Raw genomic sequence first — 18,063 nt, 5'->3', positions numbered from 1 at the left:
GGTCTCTGAGAGGAAATGACTGATTGGTGGGTTGCTTTTTGTTTCTTTTTAAACAGCTTAACAAGGAATTTCTTAACGGGAATCAGAAATTCATGTGCTTTTAAAGCTAAGTGTTTGGCTCATAGACTACAGAGGTGGTATTTCCCCTATGAATGTAAATAGTGGCATGAGGTGGGAAATGAAGCATTGTTTTGGATTTGCTTTGCTTTATTATTTCTAGCACCCGCTGCTTGTTCTCCAGAGGATGCCCAGGCACTCAAGGAAAACTTCTGGCTCTTGTTGTTTAGCCAAGTCTTAAAGCTATTTTTAAGGTATTTTAAGTGACAGAGCAACCTTTGCAGAAGAGTCCTGTGGAGTCTGATGAGGAGAAGAGGCTCACATTGTTATAGGAGTCACCCTCAGAACCCATCTGCCTGGGCAGAGACTGGCTATGTGGTGAGTACTAACCAGGTCGCTGGTTGCTGGAATGACCAACCATCTCTACTACAATGCTGTACTGTAGGTCCTAGCGCATCCTGGAAGCAAATGGGAGATAAACCCCAGATCTACTAACAGTACGTTCCTGTGTCTCTGAACAAACTTACGCCACAATCAGGCCAGCCAGCTTTCAGTCTTAGCTCACATCCAGTCCCGGTTTGGCATTTCTTTCGCTGATTCAGTCCTACTTGCAGCCCAACTGCAGCCGCTTGTTAAACATAAGCACAAGAGAGAGGTGCATTCACCTACTCAAGATGCGTGCTATGCTGGAGGGGAGTATCTAAACTGTGGAAGACATCTAAATGGGAAAAAGGGAGTGGGGAGTTGACTGAACCAACGCCCATTCTCTGGAAGCCTGACTCTTTCTTCAGGACCTGTGCTTGCCTGCCTTCCCCACACTGTCACAGCATCAAGCTGACATAGCATGAATTTGGCTTCTGGAGGCCAAGTGCAGGAAACAAGACTCTAGTGAAATGGTACTCTGCTTTACAGACACACACTTCTGCCTTTGAGACTAACACAGTTCAGACACTGGCCTTGTACATTAAAAGATCTCAAATGCGTCTTCGTAAAGATAAAAGTGACACCCCAGTAAAAGTAGTCTGGGACTGTGCATGAGGTTGGGCATGCATTAAACCTAAGCATTGTTCCAAAGGAAACAGCTACGGTAGAGTATCAGCCACCTGCTTTGAAAACACTGACAGCGGGAGAATTAGCATTGACAACACATGGAATATGATATGCATGTAAACAAAGCATGATGTCACTGGCACAGCAGTATTGCACTACCAGGCCCTAGGTAAAGCGATTCAGCCAGATGGATTTTGGTATTTTAAAAACCTGTGAACCTCCTAGGCAAGGCTGAATTTAACATATTGAGCAAACTCTAGAGCCCCTAGGTATTTCTGTCTAAAGTTCTTCTGAGCCTTTCTGTAACAACCACCAGCATACCCAGTGCAGTGAAACTCTCTCCTCTGTCCCATTGCTCAGCCTCAGGTGACAGGTATGTCATCCACTGGAAGTCTTCCTACGGTGCCCTTGCAGGACCTGATACTAGGGCACTGAGATGAGGAGAGTTGTGGACGTTATTCATGTCTGGTATGGTTGCACAGGCAGCTCCAGATTTTAAATGTTTAAATAAAAACTGTTTATCTAAATATATATATATATATATATCTGTCATCTAATGTCTTCAGCAGAGATAAAGCATCTTATGACATATTTAAATAAAAAATAATAATCTGAATTGAGCCTTCAGTGTTAAAGAAAAGGTGATGTACAGAATAGGTCCCCAACTAGTGCAGACTGTGGGTGTGGGAGTGCTGACGGAACAGCAGCATTCAGTAGGACGTAAGTTGCCCTATAAACGATGCGGACTTTGTTGGCTACAACTAAAACCATATACACAATCTACAGTCACTCACTTGGGTAGCACATTTTGGGTCCAGTGGACAGTTGCTTTTGATGCTCAGAGAAACCTGTGAACGTCCTTATGCTCAAGAAGTTCTTGTGTTCCAGGCTCCCCTGCTCATCTCCTGGTGCCTGACCTCACAGGCTGGAGTGGTGTGATTGACTTGGTGCTGGATAACCCTTCCAGGGTGGCGTGGAGCTGAAGGATCCACCAGTTTCCAGTACAGAAGGGCTTCAAGCTTGAGATTGGGGTAGTGGTGGTGAGAGCGGGAGTCCACATGTCGTTTCCTTCACTGGCAACTGCAAACAGGGAAGAGAGGGTGGTTAATGAGGCAGCCACAGGAATGGATTGGTAATGGTGAACACGTGCACCCCAGCTTTGTGGCAGAGGCCAGCTAAGACACCCCTTGCCTCCATCCAAGTTGGAGGCTAGCAAAGCTTGATCAGTGTGGAGACAGCACTTGGGGCTGTACTGTAGACTTTTGGAATGGGAAACACAAATACACTGTCATCCAGGCACAGTCTACTCAAGGAGGTGATATGAGGGCATCGACCATGTCTTGTTTATGTCAGTTGTGTAGGTGATGTGGGTTTAAACAGCTCAGCAGATAACACAGTTAATTTTTGCAAGACTGTTTTTAACCCCATCAGTTTACTAAAGAAAACAGGGACTGCCTCTTGCCTTAAATTGTCATTTTCCAAACTGCTGTCCTTTGGAGAGCCCAGTTCAGGCTGTCAGTCCAGCATGCACATCCCCAACAGTAGAGCTCAGCTATCACTCTTACCGCTAACAAGGTAAAGCAGAGGCTGGTGGCATACGCTTGCTTTAAAGAGCAACATCAGCACATCTTTTGACTGGTGAGATAGAACTTGTGGATGCTGTGGTGTACCTAAGCGGCCAGCAACTTTTCTAGATTAAGTGGAAAGGACAACCAGTTCTCTGGTGGCAGGATTTCCTGTCAGAGGTTCTGTGCTCCATGTTATGCAGGAAATTGCCCCGACCTTAAAAATCAGTGGGTGGTGGGTTATAGAAAAATTACCTATAACAATGGCTTCATTTCCCTCAACCTGTATGAAACTGGACCAAAAGAGAAGAAAATACAGTGAAAAACCTAGGTGTGCACAGGCCCCAAGCGTTCAGTGTTTTATAAGGCAAGTCTCAGCAACACCACCCAGGATTTCCTCCCAGATATTTTGAGGCTTTTTTTAATTAAAAAAGCCCCTTTGTCTAAAAGCTACTGATAAATAATAACTTGTTGAGTCCACATCCAGCCCAGAGACTGCAAGGTACAGGCAGGCCTGTCGTATCCTTAGCCTACACCAGAATATACTCCCCTCTGTGGAAATAACACATCTGCTGTACTAGAGATTGCATTAAATCTTTTCCCTGAAAGACCATTCTTAAGTGTGTTATTGAGTTCTGATTTTATGATTAGTCTTTCAATGCATTTAATTTATGGGAAAGAAATCTCCTCTTCAAAAACTTGCTTTACTTAATTTTGGCTACAGTAAAATGCTGGGAAGTGTTTATCAATTGTTGCAGCTCTGAGCTGCAGTGCTGTGACTGTTGGTGAGTGATAAGAATAGCGTGAACACAAGGGAGAAGAAAGGGCAGCAGGAGTGGGACTCTCCCTCTGGCTCGCTGCCGAGGCCTCAGCTCTGTCACCCTCAATCAAGGGTTGCAGTGGGGACAGTCCTAGCAACAACATGCAAGTTCATGTGCTGCCAGAAAACATTTTTCTGCAGAAAATCTGGAATATGCTAGGAATGGTCATTTGATAGCAAGCAGATGTTGGACCAAGAGCAATGCAGCAGCAGGTTTCAGGAATGCAAGATATGTTCTAAGTTCTGGCCTCGGTCAATCATGCCTGCTGCTGGTCAAGTCAATAGGGGTTGCATGGTCTTACCTGCTTAAAAGAAGGGAGCACCAGGTTTCTGGAAGCAACTCAGTACAACAAAGGCCACTTGAGTTGACCCGTGGTTTCCCTGTTCTTGATTTGCTCTGATTTGGGTTGAGGGTAGCAAAGGTACAGACCATGGCTTTCTAAGGTTAACTTCTTTCCAATTTATAAGAAAAGAAATGGGTTGACAGGGGGTTTGGAGCAGATGGGTAGCTTGAAACCAATTGCTAGTTTGGGTCACTCACCGTCTCAGACTTTCACAGAGGCCGGTGGCATCACAAGTTGATTCACCCTGGTGAAGGGAAAACAAAAGTGACACGTGAGAGCTGCAATCAGCAAAGAAACAGGCTCCTAAAAACATACCAGCCTATTAAATCCTGGTTTCCTGTTGCTCCACAGTTTCTAAAGAGATAGGACATTAATAACTGTCCTGCACAATGGTACAAAGCTGCAACCCTTTCACACAGTGGTGTCTGATAGCAGTTCTGACAATTGCTGGAACATGCCAAGTAACGTTACTGACACTAATTGACAAGGATTTGGGAAGGTCCCAAAGGCATTCAGACGTAGCAATTGTTTTCCTAAGCCAGTGACAAGACTGTTTATACAGTGGCTGTTGAATGGTGTCCTTCAGACTGACAGCATAAATGTAAACAGTCACCACTGATAAAAATTAAATTAAGAAAAAAAAGGAGCTGTCTTTCACTTTTCAGCTCCTGAAGACCTGCTGCTGTTCCAGACAACTGCTCCCAAGTGATGGATGGAGTCCAGTGGGGACTGCAGTGTCACCAGGCAGAAGCCGGTCTCGGCAACGTGCTGTCCTGTACCTCCTGCTACCGAGGGCAGCGAGGGGAACAGCTCCTGTTTGCTCTGTGGGGTACCCAGGGAAAAGACAACAGTAGTTTTACAAAGTTCATCCCTTAGCCCTGCTCTTCCTCACTGCAGTATGTGCCCTGTGCAAGTCAGCCTTCCTCGTCAATAGCTCTCCTGCTGCAGCAGATCCTCTCCTCTCCCACACTGTTCACGCCTTCCCAGACAGTGGTTACGTAGGAAGAGGAGCAAGCTCCTGTGATAGTGTTCAGCACAGCAGGGCCCCTGTGTGGACTGTAAGGAAGACGAGTCGCCCTCTGACTCTGGGACTTGCTTTCTATCTCGGATGCTCCCTGGCCTCAGTGAGAACTCCTGGATTCTTATACCGACACTGGAGAACCCCCACCTCACCTAAGGACCTGGCTTGATGCCACATTTGAGTGCTTTTACCCAAATGCACTCTGGCTGTACTTGGCCAATAGGAGAATAAATCTGAGTCACAAAGCAAGAGTCTTCTCATACCATTTGGCTGTGCTAACTTAAAATAACGGATAAACTGAAACAGCAGTATTTTATACCTTAAAGGATTGCAGCAGGATTTTGCCATCACATGCAAAAGCACAGCTTCTTTCCGAATCGGTGAAAAACTTGGGCAGGTTTACAGGGAAGATCACAGAAACCGTCACTGCCTGAGGTCCTAGCAGGTAAGAACTTCCCAGTGAAATATCATTTTCCTTTGGAAAATGCTGATTCATTATAACTCATCTGTGGCTACCTGACCCAGGACACTCTTCTTTGCTGAAAAGGTATGATGCTAGATTCAGACACATGTTCCAGGATAAAAATTAACCGGTGGTTAGGGGACACCTTCCAAGAAATCTCTGCATCAGGAATCGGCCCAATTCAGCCAACAGCTCTTAACTTCACACCAACCTCACAGAAAATTTCTCTCTAAGATGCATAGAAGCCTCTGTGCCTTCTCTGCCTTTCCAGGCTATAAACTGAAATATTTTTGATGCAGGAGCTGACCCGAGTTTCTTTGTAGAGTTATCATTCTTGGTAACCCTACTGCATTGGACATTATGTTGTATTGTACATTGTAACTGTGCTTTAACTATTGGAATACATCAGAGAGAGAAAATGTATTACCTTGTAATGCTACAGTCAACTTCAGAAGTAGGAAGTAAACTATCAGATGTTATGAAGCTATCACAGAATACTGAAAGTCCAGATGTTTGAATGTGCCCTAATGTTGTTTGAAAGTCACGCCCCTTAACGTGTAATTCATTCCACATTTTTAAAAGATATAGAAAATATACAGAAAAAGTTAAGTTTTGCCATTACTTTCTCTTCAGCACACCTGCATTGCTGACAGATGAACTGTAAATACACACACAACCTTCCTTCTTATATTACTTATAGTTCAGCCTCCTGTGGGATAAAATGTACCTCCCATGTAAGTACTTCTGGTGTCCCCAAGTCATGAGAGTTACTTGTTCTTTGCATTTTAACACATTTCTCTCAACTTCTGCTTTATCTCTGTTTTACAGACGGGAACAGAGGCCTAGAGGGGCTAATCCTGAAATGCATTGAGAAGATTTCACGGGAAATTAGACCCCACATGACTTGAGAACCTGCTGGGGAGAGAAGTGACTTTCAGGGATCATATAGGAAGCTAGTAGGCGGAAGAGGGAACGGAAATATTCTCCCAATTTTCAGACAGTGCAGTCTTCGTTCTCTCTGAGCACTGTGTTGTAGACAGGGGTCACTGGCATATGCACCACCTGATTTCAGTGAGGCTCAGCTTACAGGTGGCAGCAGGTCAGCTGTCAATTTTTGTTTCTTTTTTTTAAGCAAAATGACTAATACTAAATTTGAGATTCCCTTAGGTAGTAAAATGTAGTACATGGACTTAAGCTAACAAGGCTCAAGAGCATCTAAATCCCTGTTTAAGTCCCACTTGCCTTTCTAATAACGATAATCCCGCACTGAATAGATTGTCGCTTCCGATTTGGTGATATCCGCTGACTAAACATTGGTTCCTAAATAGTTCTATTTTCTCTGCAATGTTTTTTCAAGATTGTGAATGTTTTCATTCCTTGAAGAGAGCGGGGTGGGAACCACTCTGTTGTTTCCTGAGGGGGAGGAAACTTACCCAAATTGCCTTTCAAGAACAGAAGCTGTACAACTTTTTTGGTTGTTTTTATGGGCTCCTCCAGCAGTTAAAAATGTGGCTGACTCCTTCTAACCCCATCATTTCCTCTCCTGTCAAACCCAAATATTTCTCCTAGATCCTATCAAACCATTTCTATGTAGTGTGACAGCATCTATAATTCTGAAGTATTTATAAGACTGTCTGTTTAATATTAAACTACATGTTCTAGAGCTGTTAAATATTTATGCTATGTAAAATGGATCTAATTTCACAGCACCTCAGCTGGTTAGAGAACTGCATAAGAAAAAGAAGATGAATTTAAGATAACAGATGAGTGGCCAGGATCTTTTACAGGTCAGCTATACTCTACTTTGTTTCAAGAACTGTGCAGAGATTATTCTGAAAATGCTCTGTCCCTTTCAGTCTAGCTGGTCACCAAGCCAACAGATAATGGCGATTACCGTTTGTAGTACAGCCAGCACTGCTGTACAGTTCCTGGCACAATCTGGGCCCTGTGAGGCCTTTTGAAAGAGTTTTTGCTGCCCACATCCACTCCAAGAATGCTCTGCTCCACCCTGTGCCAGCAAGAATAAAACCCACATCTCCCTTCTCACCTGCAGCTCCATCTGCTCCAACAATTCAGGGTGAAGTTGTGAGAAGCAGTGGTGGGCTACGTCCCCCACTGACTTTCCATAACCTGTAAGCTACTGAACGTTGGAGCTCCATGAACGTCATCTCTGTTCATGAGCTAAAACTCAAGCAACAGGACATCAAGGAGAACACGCTTCAGTATGTATGTGCAGCACCATCATGCACAAGACTCCAGGAGAAAGGCTGTGCTTATATAAAGCTTTCGTGAATGCTGGCAACACCGTTTAATGTTAAGTTTCATATGTAACTTAAACAACACACATATTTCAATATCCTACAGCTTTCTGAAAGCCCTGTTTTCTTGCTATCTAAACAAGTCAGGCTCTGGCTTTTGTAACGGAGAAGCATATTAGGAAATAATGCCCTAATTTTTACAGCCTGCTATACTTAACATCACTTAACTTTTACAGCCAACAATAAAATGCTTCGGTGGGGTCCTTCTCGCCTGCAAATAACTCATTTTTTGACTGGCAGGAGCTCATTCAGCAGACAAAAGTATTGGAGCTACAGGGGCAGCTAGGTCACTGGACTTAGCAGCAACTCCTGCCTGTGGTTAAGGATCCTTCTCCTTCCTTCATTTCACTGAAGAGAATTCTGTGTTTCTGAAGTACCGTGCAATATGCTGTAAAGTTCCTGTTTGAAGCGGCGCTTTAGGAAGGGATACCAGCATAACAGTCACTAATGGCACCCTTCAGCAAATTCCTCCCTGTCTGAACTTTCTCAGACCTTGCTGGGGGGTGTGTGTGTGTGTGTGTAAACCCTTCCAAAAGGCCTCGTGAACACACTGAAATCAGAAATTTTAGGTGATGAAACGTTTACAAGGACAGACATCCTCGAAAGGTAATGAGACTTTATGACCTTAAATCTAAGACAAACAAATCTCTTTTTCGAATGCAGCTAGTTAAAGGGGGGGGGGGGGGGGGGAGAGTTGGCATCAAAGCGTTAGAGCCAATGACACGCTACACCTGTGTATCAGCGATGATTAGCAGCCCAGCCAGGTGCAGCACTCTGCAAATCCAGCTACTGAAACTCATCAGTAGCATTCAAATCTAACGTTGCTGTCTGAACCTCTGCAAGAAAAACAGAGGCTAACGACTATCATTTGTAGCTCCACACCTGTATGACTTTCAGATGTAAGAGTGAATTTTATCAACTGATAAATGAACCCAGTAAGTTACTTGCACGCACGAGGTTAGTTCATGCTGTTGTTATCACTGTGTTCCTGCAGATAACTGACAAAATAGTTATGGAGTAGGAGAGCTGGGGCAGCCTTCCACTTTTGATCTCCAAATGCACACAAACTCAGGTCCATCAGGTAAGTTAAAACCCTAGGGTAGAAGTAATGCTGGCACTGTGGTCTCCCTGACACTTACAAGAGGACAAGCGTAGTTGCAGATGGAAGGAGGAAAGATCATTGAGGCAGAGAAGCATACAAGTGGGCTTAGGCACAGGCAAAGTCCTCTCTCTGCACCATAACCACCTCCTAACTTACCAACTGTGATTCAGAAAGGGAGAAATTTCAGGGAAGTGCATGTTTCGCATACTGGGCTCACCTCATCAAACATCTTGTTACTGCAGGGATCAATTGCCTTACATAAATCCTTGCTGAAGCCAATTGCCAAACCACATTAACGTTTTAGTGAAAAAAGGAGAGAAAGGGACACAAGTTTACAGACCATCCCACTCATATTTTCCATCACTGACTGCACACTGTCAACACTGTCACAGAGTCAGCTTCAAGAGGATATAAAGCTTCTTGCAGTTGGCCTGCCAGCAATACAAACAGGTTAAACACAGGACCAGGAAACACCTTAAAAACACAACCAACCACCCCTCGGACATTATCACACTTTATTCATGCTCTACACAGGCCCTGCTGCCTTGTCTCACTGGTATTTCACCACATAGGCATTTATAGCTGCATTTCACTGGGATTTTGTTGCGTTTCCCTTGAGGACTTCGAATCAGTCAAACTCCATTAAATGCACCAAGTTTCATCTAGTAATGCACAACATCCACGGGGCCACGCTTGTGGGCACTGAGTTCAAGCAAAGATTTCTGCCCCTGAAACAAATCAAAGAAGTCCGTGACTATTGTGCTTTCTCTTATTATTTTGCTCACTGCAGAAGCCAAAGCCAGCTCTCTTATCTACTGCAGAGTCCTCTTTCAGCTTGGCTCTCTACCCCACTGGTGAGCGTAACATACTGGTCCCAACAATGCACCAGTTTTGCCAGACACTTCACAAAAAGCAAAACCAGCAGGCTGGAGACTCCAGTTCAAGTGTGTAGCTTTTATGCCCTTCATTATACAGAGTTTTTAATCAAACAGTGCAGGATGCATGTTAGACATTACTGTCCTCCAGTAACTACGAATAGTTGCCATTTTCAACCTGCAGTTTGAAGAGGCTGGCTTTGGTTCCCCCCCCACGGGATGCTGAACAAACTGCTATGTGCACTTGTGCCTCCATCTCCTCCCTAAAAAATGGCTGCAGAACACTAAACCTTAGTACAACCTATTACCTTCTGAGCAGGGTGTAAGAACAGCCAAATCAAGGATTGCTTCCAGAGAACATGTCCTGTTTTAGCAGAACTCAAGCTATTTTGATAGTTAAATCAGTAACTTTGGGACAAGACACAATTAACAACATCATACATTACTGCAGAAACTCAGTGCTTTGATTTAAAAGGCTCCTAGTATGCTGCAGCTGAAAACAATGACTGAAAGTGAAGATGCATGAAAGGTGAGCAATAATCATACATCAACCTAGAAAGATCCCAGTGCGTGATACAGGGACAGGACTGGCACAGCTAAAAATAGTCTACACACTGAGCTTCCTGATGCATCATGACAGGTTCACCCAGCCTCCCAGGAACAGGGTCTGTTTGATGAAGGCGAGGTCAGTTTGCTAAAGGAAAAGGACACTAGGCGGAACGTGAACAAAATTTAACAAAGAATCAGGCATAGGAGTAGCTTATATCGGAGTAGGAAACCATTGCTTAATTTAGCTCCGCCGCCTGCTCGCGCTCCCTCGTTTCTACCCAGAGAGGAAGCCTGGGGCTTGTGTAAATCTGAAGTACTCCAACCCAAGGCTCAAACAGGACTTGGTTGTGTGCAGCCCTCCCGGCAGCCACTGGCACAGAGTTGCCCTTCCCTCTGGAGATAGAAATGGTGGATCCGTCTGTAGCGAGCAGCAGCTCTCTCGTGGAGACAGCCCGATGGGAGCTTCGTGCTGGTGATGACAGGTGCTCCACCAGCTGCACTAGAGAAATGAATTGGCTTAAATCCCCTTTTCTTCCTGCACGTCAATGGGTTTAGCGAATGGAATATGATAATCATGTACAGCAAATACATTTTTTTCTCTCTATTCGGTACAGCCCCTTAAAGCTGCGCAGACTATGTTAGTATTTTCCATCTGTTCATTTAATCTAGGTGCTGAGCATATTTGCCTCCAGAGGAGGAAGCATAGGTCAGCTTCTATTTTGCCTCTTTCACAGATCTTGACAGAGGAGAAAACTGGCATAAAGAAAAAATCAATAACCTTTCCTTCTATTTTTCCAGGCAGCTGCAACAGAACAGATGTGAAGACGAGCGGTTAACAGCGCTCATTAGGGTATGAAGGACTTTTGGATGGAAATGAACTCCAGAGATAAGTCTGCCTTACTGCTCTGCGGTGGTATGCTAATGTGGACTCCTGAAGTTAGTGAAGATGTGGGTCTCTGAAGCCCTCAAAACTTTGTGCCTGAGTCTGCCCCTGTATGTGTAATTCTGCCAGATATTGATGGGCTCAGAATGAAGGTGGTGGGATTTTTCGTGCCAGAGAAGATGTGGCTAACAGCATACTCTTATGTCCACTGAAATAATGGAGGAAAGAGGAAGCGGAGGGTCTTGCTTTTTTCTTGGCATGATTGAATGGGAAAGGGGATAAAACGTGAAGGAAAAAGCAGGTATTATCTAATTAAATCTTTAAACAGAAAATCCTGTGGAAATTCCTGATGCCACTTGATTAGATACATACTTCTTACCCTCTAAAATAACTGCCTCATCATACAGCTCTTCATCAACCTCTAAGCTACCAGGTATGGGGAACAGTCCTTGAATTTTGCTCCACAGTAACAGTCTGGGCAAGCCCTGTCTGGCATGTGGTAGTGGTCTGGCAGCAACTTCGGGAATGATCAAGCCAGAGCACTTAAGACACTCCATATTGAAACATTGGAAGTAAAACTCCAACGGTTTTGTCCCTGTTTCACTAAAAGATGCCATTCAGGCCAAGGACCCAACCACAAGTAAATTACTCTAACACACCTACAGTCACAGCTTGTTGAAAATCTGCCTTGCAGATTTCTCCACATGAAGAGGTCATCTACTGTTGATAAAAGTCAATACCTTCATAATATGTTCTGTGATCATGACAGGCTTCAGGAAACAGACTAGCAGGGCTGAATTTTTCATTATTTTTTTCTATTTCCTTGTGTCAGAAAGGGTTTCTGGTTTGGAAGGCTGCCTTCTGTTCAGTGCTTCAGTCACCTGCGTGGAATCTGATCAGATTTTGTATCTGTGCCAGGGCACCCTTAGCAAAGAAACCATCTTAGTGAGAGTTTAAAATACCCTCCTGTGTGATAAAGTCCCTCCATGCCAAGAACTGTCCTTTGCAATGACAATGCTAACTGACATATTGAATCCATTGTAAGCATATGGTTTTTAAGTGCCCCTTGTACCTTGCGGGCAAGTGCTTTCAATCCTGTTTTACAGCTGATGAGCATTTTAGGGACAGCATCTGACTTCTTGAAGGTTGCAGCAGAGAGTCAGTAGCCAAGACAGCAGTAGGACTCCAAGCAGTTCTTGATCTGGTGCTCTTCTTGGACAAGTAAGCTTTGCCTTCCTGTAACTTCAGGCACATGGAGAAATTCCATTCTTGCTGCTGAACAGCACTTAAGTAGCTAAGAACAGTCTAAGAATATTGTCTTCCTTTTTTCTGTGGCACAGGAGATTAACCTCAAAAGGTCAGCAGATGCGGGGAATTGTTGGGCTTGGAGAACCACGAAGTTCTGCCTGCAGCCTCTTCTGTAGCTTGCAGTTAGCCAGAGCTATGCCAACACCAGCTGGCTCAATCCTGCCTGTACTTATGTAAAGCTCCTGTTGCCAACAATTAACCTGAACAGCATATTTCAAATGCCATGAGCATTTTGTGTAAGGACCACAATTGAGCTCAAAATGTTTGTGAACGACCAAACTGACCCTTGACATCTTCCTACCTAACCTGCAGGAAATCCGCAGGTTGACTAAAGCAACGGAATAAATCAGTATTTTCTTCTATGAGACCATATTTTCCATCTGCATGAAACCAGCAGCTCCCAACTGAAGAAGCAAACCAGCATTTAAAATTCAGCCAGTCCCAAGCCGTGAAATTCTTATATTTGCTAGCTCCATTTATGGGGTTACAAACATGGCTAGTAAACAGGGGAGAAAAAACCCCAGCTCTACAAGCAGGCTTTTCCCACCAATAATAAAACGACTTACATTTTCACCACCTCTTCCCTTCATATTCTCAAGTCTTTGATTCCATATAAACCATCTAATAGTCTAATCTTATTCCATCTGCAGTCTATGCGTCTTTATCATGCCACTCTCTGATATTCAGAACACGCTCCTTGCCTCTCTTCTTCCATCATCACAGATCCTCTGCATCCTAATCTGGGCTTTTTGCTGTAAATTCGTATGCCTTCAAAGGCCAAGGACATCTTATCTGGGCTAAAAAAGCATTGTGAGTTTTTATCACTGTAGGAAGTATTTAATTATTGTTCTTTTGTAAAGTAAAAACCAAACAAAGCAATCATGTTATTCCCCCTAAATAGCTGAGTATCAGCAGTGAGTGGACTGTTCCTCAAATATCCTTTTATGGGAGTTGTTAAAATCCACTTGCTGGCCCTGAAATCCTCAAATCCAAACTCTGCTTCAATGCAGCACTAAGACATCTCTCTAAAGTAAGTGTCCAGCCTCTTTAAAAAAACCCTTGCAATACATCTTAAAATACTTCACAGAAGAAATATTCTTTTTAGTAATGCAAACTACCAGGATGGAACAAGCTCTGTATCAGTCTAGCGTGCCAGTTTAGTACCTGTGACACTATTAATGGAGGGGACTCTATCCTTTGCTGGCAACAACATGAGGTCATCTGATGGGTCCTTTCTGTCTCTAACTGCTGCCACAGAAAAATCAGAGAAAAAGAGGGTTGACAACTCAGCGAGTCCTTCCCCTGCCCCACATAATAGAATCTGCAAAGCAAAAATAAGGTCAGACACTTTCAAATTGCTGCAATAGGAGAACTGGGAGATCATTTTATATCTAGTTCTAGAAAAGGCTAAAAATAAGCCTGATGTGAGGCAGAAGACAGTCTGAAAATGGATTATTCTCATTTTTCCTGTAATGTAATTTGCAGATGTGCCGTGTTTAAGACAGCAGAAAAGGTCTATGGACTAGGGATTGTTATTTTTGTGGCTTGCACTATCTAGTCTGCAATGAGTATTTTCTTTCTAGTGTTTGTACCCACCACTTTTAAAATGAAATGTTTTTCAACACTGCTACTCAGCAAGAGTTTCCACACCTGATCAAAGGTGTTAAGAGTAAATTTTTTTTCTTATTAAATGTTTAATTTTAGAAGAAAATCCTACTAGAGCTGTTTAAATAACCCGATTCTTGTCATGTAAACAAATGGGTGAACTATTTAGGCTTGCAGGTCTCTCTGAAGTGCTGAGTGGTAGCTAGTTAAATACTTAAATTCCTTTGTTCTGACCAGCTGCATCAGTGCAGCTATTTATTCCTGTTCCGTGTCTGCACCAGGGATACATACTGCAGTTGTATCCTGCTGCCTGATCTGCATTGCTGTATCTTTGGCGAAAATATCCAGCATATATCATGCAGGGTGCAGAGAGGAACTGAACAATTATAAAACTTGGATATCCGTGCAGAGCATCTATCTGTAGCCCTGGAAGGATATGGGAAAAACCCAGAAAATCTCATGCTTCCAGGTATAAAATCAGGGATTAAATAAAAAAAAAAAAAAAAAGAAAATAATTTGAGGGGTAGACTATCCTACACCTGCACAGGGTGGTGTTTCTCAGGAAAAATCTAGGTGAGTTTGGGTTTTCCCTCAGCAACAACTGGGAGTAGCCGTTGTTGGAGACAGGACTGCAGAATCACCCTGCGCCTGCTGCAGAGCATCCGTGGTCCTGCAGGTCTGTGCCCGTGCAGAGACAGAGGATCATTGCTCAGCAATGCTCCAGATGCTTAACACTCACGCTGACTGCCCAGAAAAGAATCACGTTACACACTAATTACATTACAGTGATTTATATGCCCTGGCACTCAAAAGTTGTCGCAGCTTGGGGAAAGGACTTTTGGGTTTCCCCCCCCCCCCCCTTTTCATAATAAAAAGAGCACATTCTTCCCAATTACTGGTGAAGCTGTTGCTTCTATTAAGTACCAATGTAGGCATTTCTTTTGCAGCTCTCCAGGGTAAAGCTTTGTTTTTTCAGGTTATCTGCATTATGAGGGAGGAAGAGGACATAGACCACAGACACAATTCTCAGCAGTGCTGAGCTTTTACTTCCAATGAGTGAAGTACCTGAAGTACTCCTGACCTCTGTAAGTTGCCTTCTGGCTGATATCTGCCAAGGCTGCACAGGTATCAGTGATGGAGCTAGGGAATAAAACGTCATCAGATTTCTGATCTGTTTCTGTAGGGCTCTGCCATGACAAGACTGTATGTGTATGTAACGTCTTCCAGAGGATCTCAAAGTATAGCTTGGGTCTCACAATTTTCATTAAGCAGGTAAGAGAAATACAGTGCAGAGTGCAGTCACGTTTGGAATAAAATATGACTGCTTTAACCCTCCACTGCAGTAGTACAGAACAGGAAAGAACAACAATACAGTCAAGTGAAATCACAGCAGAATTGTAGCTGAGTGGTTTAAAAAAGAACTGAAGTATTTATTATTACCAGTGCATAAGAGCTCTTACAGAAACCATTCTTAACCATTTTCCCTCTCTTATCACTTTGGACGGGTAGGATTATATTTGTGTTATAAAAATTGCACCAAAAACGATTGGATTATATTACAGAGTGATGTACTGTATCATGTTCTCTGCTAGTCCTAAATTTACTAAAAGCCTCTTTAAGCTGTCAGACTTAAGAAGCAGCATGAAAATAGTTATAAAAGAATCGTGATTTTAAAAAAAAAAGAATGGCCGTATAAAGAAATTTTTGTCATGAGTGTTTTTGTGAAAGGGGCAGCCTTATTGACTGGAATTCCTGTGCTAAAAAAGTAATCTACAAAATATGCCAGGAATTGTGGCAATGATAAAAGTAGCGTAAAAAAAAAGTCACGAGGCACTGAAAGCCTGGAAATTCTGTTTTTGAAAGGAAGCGTGGTGGAAACTGGAGGAAGCTTTACAGGAAAGAGAGGTTGGTATCCTGATACTCTTGTCCTGCCTGGAAGAAGAAATTATCTCTAAGCAAAAGCCCAGAGACCATTACACAAAGGAACAAACAAACAAAAAAATCCTAGCAATAAAACCCTGAACTACTTTTCACAGAAGCATGGCAATTAAAGCAGGGAAAGCTTAATTTCCATAGGCAGAGCTGCAGAGAGCAGCGTTACACTTCTTTGCTTCCATATTAGTTCATTAGAGAGGTCTGTGACATCTGCCCTGTGTGCCCTGACCCTACTGGTGATGAATGGGTTTAATCTCTGGCGTGTGACACCAGTGTTTGTGATTCCTGCAGGTTAATTGATTTCTTTTGGCAAAGCACATTTCCAAGTCCTGTTGTCTGAGCAGCATGGCTGACTGCAGAGGGAAAACAAGGCATCCCGAAATAAGAAATTCTCCTGTACCCAGCAAGTAATAGGTAGGATACAAGGGAGGACTGGCCAGGCAGAAAGCTATCCTTGCCAAAGGTGCGCAATGCCAAGTGCAGATGGCCAGTCAGATAGGTGGGAGCTGGACGTCGGATCTGGAGTCCAGCGTGGAGTTTTAAGCTGCTAATAGCAAAATGCTGTGTTGTCTTTTCCCTCACGGGCAAGCATGCTGCTAATAACAAACAAATCCTCCCTCGTAAATTCTTCCGAGGAGACCACTGAACCTGTCAGCAATGGCAGACGGGACCCAATCGACAGCACAGACACCACTGCACATGGCAGGGAGAGAAAGAAGCCTTACTCCGCAGTTTCCAACCTTATTAAAGATACTGTCTTACTGTTCAGTAATGTGTCGACCTCAAATTAAGCTGCACTGTCCAGGAATCTGACTGTAGGATGCCAGGGTATTTTTAACATGGGAGCGGGCATATCCCAGAAACAGTGCACTAGGAGTCATTTGAGAGAAATTATTTTGTTAACCATTACTTATGACAACTGTTTTCCCTCTGTATCTGAGCCAGTCTATAACACAAAAGATCTGTGTCTGATTAATATAAAAATTCATAAACAAGTGTGAATCAGACAGACCAGGAAAGGGAAGGATGCAGAAAGAGAGCGAGCAACAAAACCACATCTGAAGCCTGAATACGTTTCTTCAAAAAGTGGACCAGTGACTGGTTGGGAAGCTGGTGGGCTTTGGACGTGAACAGAGTACCACCAGATCTGCTCAAGCTAGACAGCAACAGACAGAAATAAACACTTTTATGCAGGAGAAAGCAGAGCTGTGGGGTGAGATCTCCCTCCCACAGTAACACTACTGCAAAGCTGGTGTTTTGGTGTACTGTAAAACAATCCTGTGAAACACACCAGCGCTGGCACCTAAGCAGAGCCACCCAGTTAGCGACCAGCCTGTGACCTGTGGTGCCTCCTGCGAAAGCCCTCTTCCTTGGGAACTCCACTGGAGCTGTGATACCGGCTGGATACCACAGTGCATTGCCCGGCATGAAGGTCCGGCTGGGGTTAGACATGCTGTTAAAGATGGGAGTGACCCGAAATTCATCGGTACCTGAATACTGAAATCCTCCTTCACCACCTCAGATGCTGTCACACCACGCTGGCAACACAAGTGGTGCAAAGGGACACGTATCTCCACCGTAATTATAAGTAAGTGGAACAAGCACTCTCCCCTCTGAATACAGTGAAGACAAACACTGAAGTTCTCCCAGAAACAGGCGGGGGTCCTGGGCGAAGGCTAACGCTATGGCTACACGAGGGGGATTTCATCTGCTGCACCGTATCACTACCCTGTCACCAAATAGAACTTCTGGCTCCTTGCAGCAAAAAAAGCCACCCTGAGCACCTAGAAACTTATGTTCAGCTTGCCATGTCCCCAGGTGATCACTACTTAGACTTGCATGTACAGCTTATGTGCACAATTACAGAAATAGGAGTGGAAGGCAGCCAGAGAGCACTTCCCATCTTCCTGCCTCAAGACTGGGCCAGGGAGGCCTTCAGAAACACTGGACAGCTTTCATGTCTTCTCCAAATAATCTGCTGTAGCATTTACCTCTTTTTTTCTCTTAGGAAGTTCTTCCTAACATCTAATCTCTAATTTCACTTCTTGCAATTTAAAGCCGTTATATGCAGGTAACAAATCAGGCACACATCCATCATATCACATCTCCAAAGCCACACTGAAGTCCAACTGTGCAGGACTTAACCTCCTTACAAGATACGTGATGAG

At 43.8% G+C, this 18,063-nt stretch overlaps 1 protein-coding gene and 1 long non-coding RNA gene across 3 annotated transcripts in view; one reads left to right on the top strand and one right to left on the bottom strand.

Moving 5' to 3' along the window:
• The first annotated feature begins 352 nt into the window (after nt 1–352).
• LOC126039230 (uncharacterized) lies at nt 353–11,349 on the top strand. Its single transcript, XR_007506266.1, has 7 exons — nt 353–435; nt 1,996–2,147; nt 4,502–5,302; nt 6,149–6,419; nt 7,028–7,107; nt 8,633–8,719; nt 10,963–11,349. It is a non-coding gene; the product is annotated as an uncharacterized LOC126039230 (long non-coding RNA).
• Nucleotides 434–18,063, bottom strand: part of LOC126039212 (sphingosine-1-phosphate transporter SPNS2-like) — a 138,965-nt gene continuing 121,335 nt past the window's right edge. For both annotated transcript variants that reach the window (XM_049801994.1, XM_049801995.1), the window contains 2 exons: nt 4,034–4,080; nt 434–2,187 (listed from right to left, as the gene is read on the bottom strand). In XM_049801994.1, coding sequence (XP_049657951.1) covers nt 4,038–4,080 — 43 coding nt within the window. In that variant the 3' untranslated portion in view covers nt 434–2,187; nt 4,034–4,037. The remainder of the gene's footprint in view (nt 2,188–4,033; nt 4,081–18,063) is intronic.

The sequence above is a fragment of the Accipiter gentilis genome, chromosome 6, assembly GCF_929443795.1.
Source record: "Accipiter gentilis chromosome 6, bAccGen1.1, whole genome shotgun sequence".
Classification (NCBI taxonomy): Eukaryota; Metazoa; Chordata; class Aves; order Accipitriformes; family Accipitridae; genus Astur; species Astur gentilis.
This window is presented reverse-complemented; position numbering and strand designations above follow the sequence as displayed.